Source organism: Mustela putorius, unplaced genomic scaffold (assembly GCF_011764305.1).
Source record: "Mustela putorius furo isolate JIRA1106 unplaced genomic scaffold, ASM1176430v1.1 tig00003847_pilon_pilon_pilon, whole genome shotgun sequence".
Taxonomy (NCBI): domain Eukaryota; kingdom Metazoa; phylum Chordata; class Mammalia; order Carnivora; family Mustelidae; genus Mustela; species Mustela putorius.
In genome coordinates, this window is record NW_025422000.1 from 276,459 (window position 1) to 291,337 (window position 14,879).

The window sequence follows — 14,879 nt, forward strand, 5'->3', positions numbered from 1 at the left end:
GTCAATGATTTCAACAACTTTAAACCTGCCAAGCATTAGAACACCATCTCTTCTATGCTAGTTCATTCTCCTATTAATCCTCAGTATCCCAAAGCAGACAGGAGGCATCTGGTCCAAGAGGGGTTGTGGGCAGCATCCCTTCCACAGGCCATCTCCCCTCTAGCCCAGAAGTCCAATGACCAGGTCCTAGGCTTTCAACTCATCTAATTTCTGTGCCTTCTCTAGGGACACCAGGGAACTTCTGGCTCTTTCTCTGCCTTCTAGGAGGCTCTACGGGGCTGGGTCTAGTGCTCTCAGCCGACTTGTACCACACTGCCAGTTGTCTCCTCCTGCATTTGCCAAATATCGGCATGGGAGTATCAAGTGAGTGAATTCCTCTCAGAGAGATACATGGTGAACAGAACAGAGTCCTCTTTCTTACATGGTTTACCCTAATCTCTCAGGAGTTTCTACCATATCTTGATTTCCCTGGAATTTCAACCCCAGCAGAGAAGCCAAAAATGTGATCTTAGGGTCCTGGGACTAAGTCCATGTCAGGCTCTGCACTTCAACGGGAAGAGTCTGCTTCTCTCCTTCTCCCTTTGCCCCTCCTGCTGCTCTCTCTCTCTCTCAAAATAATTAAATAAATCTTTAAAAAATAAACAAAAATACCCTTCAGGATTTTAATTTTACAAAATCTTTTCTGTTGTTTACCAATTTAACAAGGAAAGTCATAAGACTGTAAATGATATCATCATTGTACATGACTAACCTTGCAAAAGCTTGCACTTGAAGGCAGGCATATATATTAATCCGTATAAGATCAATTGTAATTTTTAAAAAAGTTCTAATTCTCAAATGGATGCCTTTAATAACTGGACCTAGATGGATGTATTATTTGATTCCATGGGCAAAATCCTTTCATGATGTATATCAAATCATCATGTTGTTCAATTAAAATATATTACAATGTTATTTGTCAACTAGTCCTCAATAAAGCTGGATAAAAACAATTGTACCTTAACATCTTGAAGCACATTATAATTTTTTAATGAGTGCTATACAAGTAAAATTAACATCCTTTTCTACATCTTCCTGAAACCTATTTCTGTGAGTCCCAATCTTGCTGCAAAATACAAAGAATTTAGAATTGCACAGTAAAATAAAATAGACAATTCATTTTCATATGTGGTAGAATGCATCTTTTTTTTTAAGCTCATTAAGGTGGGGATTAAAAATATCTTTTTTTGAAAATTTTATTATTTCTTTATTTATTTTAAAGAGAGAGAGCATGTGTGAGATTGGGAAAGGGCAGAGTGAGATAGAAGGAATGAGAGAGAGAAACTCAAGCTGACACCAATTTGTTGCAGAGCCTGATATGGGGCTCAATCTCACAAACCTGAGATCATAACCTGATTCAAAACCAAGAGTTAGACACTTAACCAACTGCACCACCCAGGCAATCCATAACTATCTTTTGACTTTAACCCTAACCTGTTCCCTTTCAGCAAGACACATGGGTAGTTCTATGCTTTCTCAGCATCACTGTATGTTTGCACTAATGTCTCCTGCTAGGGCATTCTGATACTATAATCCAAGAGGTTGAACTCCCATGCCATCAACATAGCTGCCAACTCAGAGAACTTGCTCTTGACATCTGTGTACATTGACTTAGGAAATTCCATTTCAAGAGATGAAGAATGATGTTCCCTTAATCTTGCCTCAGAAATCAGTGTTTGAGTTTCTCATTCTCATGTTACCAAAAATCTTAGGTTACATTGTCCTCATTTCTGAACCTATAAGAAAACACTCATGCAAACCCTGCATCCTCAACCCATCTGTTTTACCTTTAGATTTCATGAAGGCTTTTAGTATCTTTTCACTGAAAATATTGTATCCTAGATATGGTTAGGAGGAAGTATATAAAGGCTCAGGAAATTTGCTAATTAATTTCAGCTTTATTATTTTGCTTAAACAATCTGTAAAATGTTTCACCAGGAGTTCAAGGAAACATCCTATAAATTAAGTACCTCCTGAGGAGAAAATTATATTCCCTACTTTAAAACAAATAACATACATCATTAACACTGCTACATTAAATTGCTTAAACTAATGATAACTAAGATATACCAGGAACTTGCTTGGGTTTCATTCATTCACTTGTTCATTCATTTATTCACTTATTCAACAAATACCTCTTGAGTGTCTATTACACGGCAGGTCCAGTCTCGGGGGAAATAGCACAGAATAAATAGCAAGACCAGTATTCTCATGGACTTTATAGTCTAATCCATCAAAGGTGGCAACAAATAAATAAATAATAAAGAAAATATTAACAAGAATTTTCTAGATACCGATATAAAATTGCCGGGAAGCTATACCAGATGGGGCAGTCAAGGAAAATATTTCCAAGGACGGGGAGGAAATTACTGGGAAACAGCACTGGGAAACATGGAAGACATTTTCGCCTTTCCTATAGAGCCTGAGGCATGTGGGTTAGCAACAGAAGAATTTTTTTTTCCTCCAAAAGCTTCCTAGGAAGGTAGTGTTATTGAATGATAGTCACATTTCAGTCAGGTTTTACAAGAAGGTAATGAGAAGAATCAGAAAACAGGCTAAGAGTATGTGAATTTTACTGAGGAAATCCTGAGTTCCCAGGAGGACAGAGGAAAAGGTTGAAACTGAGACTGATAATTTATTTTTTCTTAAAAAATATTTTCCAAGGTTAATAAATTATTTCTAAAGTAGTACCTGTTTATCACCCTACCTGTGTTTTTCTTTTGCAATACATCAGAAGATTATCAAAAGAAAAAAACACCCATTCTTGAATATTTCCAGAAGAAATTTTCAACAAGATGCCACACATTAGCATCTCAGTGCAGGTGTCGATGATATTGGATCCCTAGGTTAAAAAAAAAAAAAAAAAAAGTAAAAGAGAGAGAGAGAGAGACAATGTCTGATTACTTAACAGAAACTTCTGTGTAATTCTTTTTCTCATTAAAAGTCTGTTTTTATATCAAGATACAATATATGGACAGGATAAAAATTGAAACACCATAAATAAACACTGGATGGAGTTCTCTTTTCCTCTCAGACTCCTCCTCATCAGTCTCAGCAGATACAACTGTGGTTAGGAGACTCTGGGTCTTCTTTTAGCTTTCTTACACATGTAGGCATATATAAGCATGGATGATACATGTTACCTATGCTCTTTTACAAAGAGATGATTTCAAACTGATGTGTAAAATTCATGTGTCTAGCACTCCTCTCCCCCTCCTCTCTTTCCCTGGTATGGGAAAAGAGTTCCATGGATATATCACAAAGTACATTAAATTCTCTAAATGTTTAACAGGTCTCAACCTATTTATCCACTCCTTGGATGGATAGAAGAAAAAAGAAGAAACAAAAGAAAAAAGTAAACTATTTAAAGAGAGCAACCTTCCATAGAGCTTTAACCCAAGTTAAAATTTAGCATAGGCACACTTGTTCCTTAAAGAAGCCTTCACTGAGTATATACTAAGGTCAGATGACTAGTGACAAAACTAAGTCTTAACACAAAAACTAACCACTGAGAGGAGCCACAGATGGAAAGAGCCTGAATCATGAACAGAGGAAAGCTGCCCAAAGAAGCAGAGCACAAGCATTGGATTATTGTGTGAGCTGATCAACAGTTTCTCCTTTGAGCCATTATAAAAATGGCAGTGCATTTGTTTCTACAATTTAAACTATCACAAGTAATGCACTAAGTTAGACAAAACAAGAAGCAAAGAAAAAAAAATTTTTTAGTAGATAGCTGATAACATGCTCTCTTTTCAATATTCTGGTCTCTTTAAATCTAGGGATAAATTTCTAATTCTTTTTCAACTCAATTCTTTTATTTTTGTTTTTGATATTTAAAAATCAGACAACTAATTGTAAATTTCATATTTCCACAGTAATCATTGATAGTTTCCCTGATTACAAAAATTTAAATTACAGTGATAACTCATACATGTCAGTAAGAACTTTCCCAAATGGGAAGTTAAGAGAATGTGATTGTGCTGAGTATCTGCATTACAAACACATTTTATTTATTTATTTTTATTTTTTACTAACGTTATTTTTCTAAAGATTTTATTTATTTATTTGTCAGAGAGAGAGAGAGAGACAGAGAGAGAACAAACAGGGGGAGCAACAGGCAGAGGGAGAAGCAGTCTCAATCCCAGGATCCCGGGATCCTGAACCGAAGGCAGTTGCTTAACTGAGTGAGACACCCAGGCATCCCTACACACATATTTTACTTTTATTTTTTATTTTTATATTTAAAAAAACAATTTAAATTTTAAACATATATTAGAAAGTGACTTAAAAAACAATGAATTTAATTCCAGGAGAGTTAACATATCAGTGTCATGACTAGTTTCAATTTTTTATTTGTATAATATAGTGACTCAGCAAGGTCCATGCCTTATTCAGTGACCCTGAGATCATGACCTGAGCCGATGAGAAGTGTATTCTTAATCCCCCTCACCTCTTTCACCCTTCCCCCAACTCACCTCACCTCTGGTGACCATCCATTAAAAAATATTTTAGATTTAAGACATTTCCTTTTTTTTCATCTTTCATCATAAATGTGGACCTATAACTAGAGATCTATCAAAAATTTATATAATTTCATATCCTTCCTCATATGATAATTAAGTAAAACTGTCATCAAATTCAAATATAAATCCCAATTTCAGTGGCAATGACTCTTACTTAAGTACTATCCCTACCTCAGAAAAAAAATTACAATAGAATACTATTAAAAAATGGAAATAAGGAAACATCACATTGATTCTTGCACAAGGACCTATACAATGTTATTAAACTGGTTTTATTGACAACAATTTTACAAAATGTACAAAATACTTCACCTTAGGTTATTTCTCATGGTAGCCCAAAAAAGTAAAACAAAGAAGCTAAGTTGTTATCTAATTAAATGGGACCTGCAAGAGAGGAGCAAGATGGGGGAGGTGTATGGAGATAGTTATTATTACGAAAATGGAGGAATGAAGCCAAGAGGGATGAAAGAAGCTCTCTCTACTCCCTCACGAGTGGCCCACAGAGATTAGGAATGGTATGATGCTGAAATTGCCAGAAAACTGCAAGAAGAAGAAATTTTGGCTACCCAGGTGGACATGAGAGCAGTTCAAGTATCCCAGGATGAGGAAATAGCTAGACTTCTCATGGCTGAAGAAAAGAAAGCTTATAAGAAGGCCAAGGAGCAGGAGAAATCATCTTTGGACAAAAGGAAGCACAACCCTGATTAGAAGCCAAAAACAACTAAATCGGCACACTCAAAGTCGAAAGAGAGTGATGACCCTCACCGTTCTAAGAATGACAGGCCAGCACGGCCACCACCACCTATCATGACAGATGCTGAAGATTTGGATTACACTCATTTTACAAACCAGCATAATTCCACGCGTCATTTCTCAAAATCAGAATCCACTCATAAAGGTTTCCATCATAAGCAGTAAAACCCTAGGAATGTGCCTTGAGAACAGACTCACTGTAGCAAACATTACTGGATGATACAGAATGCATTCCACACTGATTTTTTTCCTCCTGTATTTGTATTCCTGAGATTTATCTTCAAGTGTTCTGACCATAAATAATTTTAATTCATTTAAAAAAATATATCATCAGGAGTTCAGCTAGATAGTTATCAAACCATTCTGAATACCTACAAACTCAACAGGAGATCAAAGAGAAGAAGACCAGTAATTCTAAGAAGAGAAAATAGACCACTTTCCAGAAGGTAGAACGTGCAGAGAAGTGAATCCAAGGTGACATATGGGAAGACAAACTGGGGGGAAGGGCCAGCTTCCAGCGAGAGAGGGAGCAGCTGAGCACAAAAAGGAACTTTTAGAAGTCTACTCCACTGTGGGATGTCATTGTAGAGGCTAAGGGGGTAAGGGGTATCACTCTTCGGGATAGTATGGTCTCAGAACCCACGGAGTCAAAAAAAGACCAGGGGTGTCTGAGTGTGGCAAGCCTTCCAGGTATAGAGCAGGGAAGCTGGCTGCAGAGACAGAGCCAAGGGGGGAGAACTAAGCTCAGGATTACCTTAAACCATAATCCGAGGCATAGTTGGGCCACTACTCTCCCAGCAGGAACCCCACGAAGGGCAGATCAGGGGAGAAACGCCCTTCCTCCTCCAAGAGGAGCTCCACAGGAGCACAGTGCCAGAATCAGCTGGGTTTGGAGACTCCAAATGGGGCCATTCTCCAGAGATAGAAAAACTCAGTCACAGGATGAGTGAGCTTGGATTGCAGCCAGAGACCTGGGAGACAGAGGGATTAACTGCTTTTCTTTGAGGGTGCACTGAGCAGTAGGGCCCCCAAGCTCTCAGCTCCTCCAAGGCCAGAGATTGAGAAGCCACCATCTTCATTTTGGTCCTCCAAAGTTATACAGAAAGTGTTCAGGGAACAAAAGTTCCTGAAAGCAAACACAAGCAGATTACTTAGCCTGGCCCCTGGCAAGGGTGGTTCAGTTCCACCTCAGGCAAAGACATTTGAGAATCACTGCAACAGACCCCTTCCCCAGTATATTAGCAAGAACATCTAGCCAAGAACAAGTTTCCTCTCAATGAGAACTGCAGAACTCCAGAGCTAGGGGAAAGCAACACATAGAATTCATTACTTTTTCCCATGATTCTTTAGTCTTTGAAAGTTAATTTTTTACATTTTTTTCTCATTCTATTTGTAAAAATTTCTCCTCCATCTTATTTTAACTTTTTTTAAACTATTTTATCTTATCAATACCTTTTTAAATTCTTTTTAAATTTTCATTGTGATAGTCATATTCTATCCCTTCATTGTATTTAACTTTATTTTTTGTATACATACAGGTTTATTTATTTATTTTTTTTAATTCTGGGACACAGATTCTTCTAATAGGCCAGAATATACCCTAAATCTAGCACATGTCTTTGTTCTAGTCTCCAGCCTAATCACATTCTTTCCCCCCCCCTTTTTTTTTCTCCTTTTTCAAAGAAATTATTGTTTCCTTTTTTAGAATATTTTTTAATTTTTAGCTTTACAGTCATATTCCATCCCTTCATCATGTTTACCCTTATTTTGTCTGTTCTATTCTCCAGTCTAATATAATTTTTTTTCTTTTTTCCTTTTTTCCTCCTTTGTTTTCCTCCCAGTTTGGGGTCTCTTCTGACTTGGTTAATATATAATTTTCTGGAATCATTGCCACCCTTGTAGTATTTTGTTCAATCATTCATCTTTTTTATCTGTATAAAATGACAAGGTGGAAAAACTCACCACAAAAAAAAAAAAAAAAAAAAAAAAAAAAAAAGAACAAGAGGCAGTACGGATGCCTAGAGACCTAACCAATACAAACAACAGTAATATCTCAGAACTACAGTTCAGAATGATGACTATCAAGGTACTAACTTGGCTTGAAAAAAGCATGAAAGACCCTAGAGAATCCCTTTCTAGAGAAATAAAATCCCTTTCTGGAGAAATACAGGAATGAAAATCTAACTAAGTTGAAATCAAACAAGGTATTGATGAGGTGTAATAAAAAAAAAATGGAGGCTCTTACTTCTAGGATAAATGAGGCAGAAGAAAGATTTAGTGATTTAGAAGACCAAATGATGGAGAAAAAGAAGCTGAGAAAAAGACAAACTACTACTGAACCATGAGGGCAGAATTTGAGAAATAAATGATACCATAAGATGAAATAATATTAGGATAATTGGGATCCCAGAAGAAGAAAGAAAGAGAGAGGTAGAAGGTATTTTGGAAAAAATTATAGCAGAGAATTTCCCCAATTGGGCAATGGGAACAAGCATAAAAATCCAGGAGGCTTAGAGAACCCCCCTCAAAATCAATAAAAATGGGGGGGTTATGGACATTGGGGAGGGTATGTGTATGGTGAGTGCTGTGAAGCGTGTAAACCCGGCAATTCACAGACCTGTACCCCTGGGGATAAAAATATATTTTATGTTTATAAAAAAATAAAAATAAATTTAAAAAAATTTAAAAATCAATAAAAATAGGTCCACACCCTATCATTGAATAGTAAAACTTACAATTCCTAGTGACAAAGAGAAAACCCTGAACGCAGCCCAGGACAAGAGGTCTGTAACCTACAACAGTAAAAATATTAGATTGGAAGCAGACCTGTCTACAGAGATCAGGCAGGCCAAAAGTACTGGCATGATATAATCAGAGCACTGTAACGAGAAAAAATATGCAACCAAGAATACTACATCCCAGCTTGGCTGTCATTGAAAATAGGAGAGATAAAAAGCTTCCAGGACAAAGACTAAAAGAATTTGCAAACACCAAACAGGAAATATTAAAAACGGTCCTCTAATCAAGACAGAGCCTAAAAGTAACAGACCAGAAAGGAACAAAGACAATATACAGTAACCGTTACCTTACAGGCAATAGAAGGGCAATAAATATATAACTTTCAGTAGTTACTCTGAATGTAAGTAGGCTAAATGCCCCAGTCAAAAAGACACAGAGTATCAGAATGGATAAAAAAAAAAAGAAGAAGAAGAAGAAAAGAAAAGACCCATTGATATGCTGTGTGCAAGAAACTCATTTGAGACCTAAAGACACCTCCAGATTTAAAGTCAGGGGGTGGAAAACAAGTTACCATGCTATAGACGTCAAAAGGAAGCTGGCGTAGCAATCCTTATATCAGATGATGTAGATTTTAAGCCAAAGTCTATAGTAAGAGATGAGGAAGGAAACTATACCATGCTTACAAGTTTTGTCCAACAAGATCTAACAATTTTAAATATCTATGCCCCTAACATGGGATCAGCTAATTATATAAACCAATTAACAACAAAATCAAAGAAACACATTGATAATAACACTAATAATAATAGTAGGGGACTTTAACAACCCCCTCACTGAAATGGATAGATGATCTAAGGAAAAGATCTACAAGGAAATGAAGGCTTTATTTAAATGACACATTGGACCAGATAGACATCTCAGATAAATTTAGAACATTCTATCCCAGAATAACAGATTACACATATTCCTCTAATGCACATGGAACATTCTCCAGAATAGATCACATTCTGGATCACAAATCAAGTCTCAACTGGTACCAAAAGATTGGGATCATTCTCCACATATTTTCAGGCTGCAATGCTTTGAAACTAGAACCCAACCATAAAAGGAAAGTTGTAAAAAACTCAAATACATAGAGGCTAAAGAGCATACTGCTAAAGAATGAATGGGTCAACCAGAAAATTAAAGAATTAAAAAAATTCATGGAAAAAAAATGACAATGAAAACACAACTATTCTAAATTTTTGGAAACAACAAAGAGAGTCCTGATAGGAAAGTATATAGCAAGATAAACCTTCTCAAGAAAAAAAGAAAGGTCTCAAGTACACAACTTAACCTACACCTAAAGGAGCTGGAGAAAGAATAGCAAAGAAAGCCTAAACCCAGCAGGAGAATAGAAATCATAAAGATCAGAAGAGAAATCATAAAAACTCAGAGGAGAAATAAATGAAATAGAAACCAAAAAACCAGCAGAACAAATCAACAAAACTGGGAGCTGGTTCTTTGAAAGAGCTAATAAGATTGATAAACTCCTGGCCACACTTATCGAAAAGAAAAGAGAAAGAACCAAATAAATAAAAAACATGAATGAAAGAGGAGAGATCACAACCAACACCAAAGATATACAAACAATTATAAAGAACATATTATGAGCAACTACACACCAGCAAATTTGACAATCTGGAAGAAATGGATGCATTCCTAGAGACATATAAACTACCAAAATTAAACCAGGAAGAAACAGAAAACTTGAGCAGACCCATAACCAGTAAGGAGATTGAAACAGTCTTTAAAAAAAAAAAAAAATCTCCCAACAAACAAGAGCCCAGGGCCAGATGTCTTCCTGGGGAATTCTACCAAGCATTTAAAGGATTAACACCTATTCTCCTGAAACTGTTGCAAAAATTGGAAATGAAAGAAAAACTTTCAAACTCATTTTATGAGACCAGCATTCCCAAAACCAGACAGAGACCGTATCAAAAAGAATTATGACCAATATCCTTGATGAACATGGATGCAGATAATCTCGCCAAAATACTAGCCAATAGGATCTAATAGTACATTAAAAAGATTATTCACCACGATCAAGTGGGATTTATTCTTTGACTGCAAGGTTGGTTCAACATCTGCAAATCAATCAATGTGATACAGTACATTAATAAAAGAAAGAACAAGAACCATATGATATTCTTAATAGTTGCTCAAAAAGCATTTGACAAAGTACAGCATCCTCTCTTGATCAAAACTCTTCACAGTGTAGGGATAGAGGGTACATACCTCAAAGTCATCAAAGCCATCTGTAAAAAACTCACAGCAAATGTCCATTCTCACAGGGGAAAAACTAAGAACATTTTCCCTAAGGTCAAGAACACAGCAGGGATGTCCACTATCACCACTGCTATTCAACATAATACCAGAAGTATTAGCCTCAATAATCAGCCAAGGAAAAGAAATTAAAGGCATCCAAATTGGCAATGAAGAAGTCAAACTCTCCCTCTTTGCAGATATGATACTTTATGTGGAAAACCCAAAAGACTCCACTCCAAAACTGCTAGAACTCATACAGGAATTCAGTAAAGTGTCAGGATATAAAATCAGTGCACAGAAATCAGCTGCATTTCTATACACCAACAAGAGGACAGAAGAAAGAGAAATTAAACGGTCAATCCCATTTACAATTGCACCCAAAACCATAAGACACCTAGGAATAAACCTAACCAAAGAGGCAAGGAATCTGTACTCAGAAAACTATAATGTATTCATGAAAGAAATTGAGGAAGACACAAAGAAATGGAAAAAAGTGTTTCATGCTCATAGATTGGAAAAACAAATATTGTGAATATGTCTATGCTACCCAAAGCAATCTATACATTTAATGCAATCTCTATCAAAATACCATCAATTTTTTTCAAAGAAATTGAATAAGTAATCTTAAAATTTATATGGAACCAGAAAAGACCCCAAATAGCCAGAGGAATGTTGAAAAGAAAAAACTAAAGTTGGCAGAATCACAATTCCGGACTTCAAGCTCTATTACAAACCTATAATCATCAAGACAGTATGGGATGGGCTCAAAAACAGACACATAGGTCAATGGAACAGAACAGAAATCCCAGAAATGGATCCTCAACTCTATGGTCAACTAATCTTTGATAAGGCAGGAAAGAATGTCCAATGGAAAAATGATGGTCTCTTCAACAAATGGTGTTGGGGAAATTGGACAGCTACATGCAGAGGAATGAAGCTGGACCATTTCTTTACACCACACCCATAAATAGACTAAAAACGGATGGAATACCTCAATGTGAGACGGAAATCCATCAAAATCCTTGAGAAGAACACAGGCAGCAAAACCTCTTCAACCTCAGCTGCAACAACTTCTTCCTAGAAACATCATCAAAGGCAAGGCAAGCAAGGGCAAAAATGAACTCTTGGGATTTCATCAAGATCAAAAGCTTTTGCACAGCAAGGGAAACAGTCAACAAAACCAAAAGACAACTGGCAGAATGGGAGAAGATATCTGCAAATGACATATCTGATAAAGGACTAGTACCTATAATCTATAAAGAACTTACCAAACTCAACACCCAAAGAACAAATAATCCAATCAAGAAATGGGCAGAAGACATGAACAGACATTTCTGAAAAGAAGACATCCAAATAGCCACCAAACACATGAAAAAGTATTCAACATCACTCGGCATCAGGACATACAAATCAAAACCACAATAAGATACCACCCCATACCAATGAGAATGGCTAAAATTAACAAGTCAGGAAACAATAGATGTTGGAGAGGATGCGAAGAAAGGGGAACCCTCCTACACTGTCGGTGGGAATGCAAGCTGGTGCAGCCACTCTGGAAAACAGTATAGAGGTTCCTCAAAAAGTTGAAAATAGAGCTACCCTATGACCCAGCACTCTCACTACTGGGTATGTACCCTAACAATACAAGTGTAGTAATCTGAAGGGGTACATGCACCCAAATGTCTATAGCAGTAATGTCCACAAGAGCCAAACTATGGAAAGATTTGCAAGATCCCTGAAGATCTCTTCTGAACCTTCTCCAGTTTGTGAGGGTCTCCCTCAATATGAAACATCTCTAGAAGTGAGCACTACTACTCAGATGCAAGTTGGCGAATAAATCATGTAGTGATATCAGAATTTCTCCAGACCCCTACAATATATATCTTGATCCTATAAGATTGTATTAACACATCTATGGCAATTCCATCTTCCAACTAATTCAAAGTGCTCCATTAGTCAACAACGCCTCTAGATCATTTTCCTCTATTGTATGCTTAAATAGTTCGACTTTTGATTTAATCTAGATTGGTATCATAGCAAACCCTAAACCCCCTACTAATATACAAATACATTATATTTGGGGGCACCTGGTGGCTCAGTTAGTTAACTGTCTGTTTTCAGCTCAGGTCATGATCCCAAGGTCCTGGAATGGAGCCCTGTGTCAGGCTCCCTGCCTATCAGGGAGTCTGCCTCTCCCTCTCCCTGTCCCTCCACTTGTGGCCTCTCTCTCTTTCAAATAAATAAAATTTTTAAAAAATATTAAAAACTAAATTATGTTTAAGTCATTACCATAAGTTCCCATTAGCTCCTAGCTCCTGATAAAAAATCTGAATATTAATTGAACTGTGAGGTAAAACACTTCTTTTCAAAAACAGCCCAAAGCATCTGTTTAATAATCTATTAATGAAATTTTGTCGGGTAATGACATCAAGCCCAACAATCTTTTTATGTTTTAAAGTATATCTCACAATATAAACATAACATCACTCATTATATTTTACTAAATCCTACTGAGACATTTCTATCACTGTAAAGAAATTTCTTTCATATTTAACATCAAGCTTTAAGAATCAGTAGAGTAGGTACATTTACCATCTTGTACCAGAGTAGAATAGTAATAGTATTAGATAATAGTAATCTACTATTATCACAGGAAATGTCCATTAAATAATTCCCAGAGGATTGCTTACTCACTTAAAGGAATCTGAGTTGAACATACACATTTGTCTAAAAAACTCCTTCTAAATGAATGGCCTATAGCATTTCTCTTTATACCCTGTGTAAAGCCGTAAATGGTAAAGAAGAACCATTGTGTCTTTGATTTACCATGTTTGAATCTGTGCATTATTAATAGGACAATGGCAACTAGAAATCACTAAGAATCTTTTAACTACAGAGACGTACAATGTTAGAAATATTAAAAATTTGACCAAGTGTATATACAGTCTTCTGTATAGTCATGATATGCCTCTCACTTCAATTCCATCCCATGTACAAGTAGACACTTAATAAGCGTCTCTTTTTAAATAATGTTGTGGTTATTTTCTCCTTGCTTACATGATAAGTCTACCTTTCTCTGTAGCTAAAACAAAAGAAAACAAAACAAAAACCTCACAACTTTATCTTTAAAGTAAATGAAATTTATGATATTTTGAAATTACATGCAATTTTTTTTCATTTACCTAGAAATCCCAGGAGAGTTTTCTGGGGTCAGAAATAAAGAAGTCAAGCTATAAAATTCACAGAAGAAATTGAAATAAAGTATGATTATGAACATCAGATTACTAGGTAAGGGTCAGGAGCGCTAAAGTCTATCAAAATGACAACGTCAGCCAACTGATCTAGAATATAAAAAATGTGGAAGCAGTAAAACAAGCCAGGCAGATCATCGGAAGAGAACAAAGTCTCTAGGGCATGGTTCTCAAAGTTTAGTGTTTGGGAGACACACCTGATATGCTTCTTGAAATTCTCAGGTTCCCTGGTCCTACCTTTGGAGATTGAAACTGAGTAAAGCTGTGGTAGGTCCCAGGTCATTTCAGTAAATGCTGATGCATCTGGAACACTCTAAGTAAAATTACCTTGGAGGTTTTGGGTACCTGAATCCAGGTGCTCAAGTGCATCAGATGGCAACCCTGCTGACAGGGAGAGAGAGGTGAGCGAGCACAGGTCTCTGCCTGAGGTCGTCCTGACTGCTTCCTAGTCCCAGGGCAGATAGGCACTGATCATGTTACCATGGTCGCAAATATACCCCATGGTCACCTATGGTATATTTCATCACCGGTGAGTATTCACTTACACCTAAATAATGTTACATAACCTAGTTAGTGTTTTATCTTCATTTTGAAAATTGATCCTAATTTTTAAATCTAGAAATATGTTCTTTGGCAATTCCATATTTAGTCATTGAACAATCATGTATGATAAACACTTTTCTCTATATGAATACTGAAGTCAGGATTTTAACATTTTATAACATGTCAAACAATGTGTTAAACATTTTTTTCCTGGTATAAATCTCTAGCAGGTTGGTTTCTCTGTTTGTAAACTTTAGGAAGCAAGAGGGACAGAGGGAGATGGGAGGGAGGGAAACTGGAGGGAGGGAGTAAAGGAGGAAGGGAGGAGGGAAGGAAGGAAAGAAAGAAAGATGGAGGGAGGACAAGTGCAAGGTAAAAGAAAGGGAAAGATGTTGGGTTAGATCAGTTTTGTACAGTTTTTCATGGGTCACCAAGTAGATGTTGAAGGCAGCAGATTATTTCACTATGGGAAAACAAGCAAACAAACCTATAGAAATACTTTTACAAAGATGGAATTTCATGTGTTTGTGAAAAAAATATTGTCCATGCTTTGGTGAGTGCTGTGAAGTGTGTAAACCCGGTGATTCACAGACCTGTACCCCTGGGGATAAAAATATATGTTTATAAAAAATAAAAATAATCATAAAAACATAAAAAAAATATTGTCCATGAAAATAAGCTATTTTAAAAGCACACTGATATATCATAGAGTCATAAACCAACA

At 36.4% G+C, this 14,879-nt stretch overlaps 1 protein-coding gene and 1 pseudogene across 4 annotated transcripts in view; one reads left to right on the plus strand and one right to left on the minus strand.

The window, feature by feature from the left end:
* Positions 1-2,849: 2,849 nt before the first annotated feature.
* The window catches only part of LOC123387217 (phosphatidylinositol 3,4,5-trisphosphate-dependent Rac exchanger 2 protein-like), a 53,952-nt gene continuing 41,922 nt past the window's right edge, over positions 2,850-14,879 (minus strand). For 3 of the 4 annotated variants that reach the window (XM_045063238.1, XM_045063239.1, XM_045063237.1), the window contains one exon: positions 11,315-11,438. In XM_045063238.1, coding sequence (XP_044919173.1) covers positions 11,334-11,438 — 105 coding nt within the window. In that variant the 3' untranslated portion in view covers positions 11,315-11,333. Of the gene's footprint in view, positions 2,882-11,314; positions 11,439-14,879 lie in introns of those variants that run through there. The other variant, XR_006601536.1, reaches the window with a different exon arrangement.
* Positions 4,965-5,549, plus strand: LOC123387220 (annotated as a pseudogene).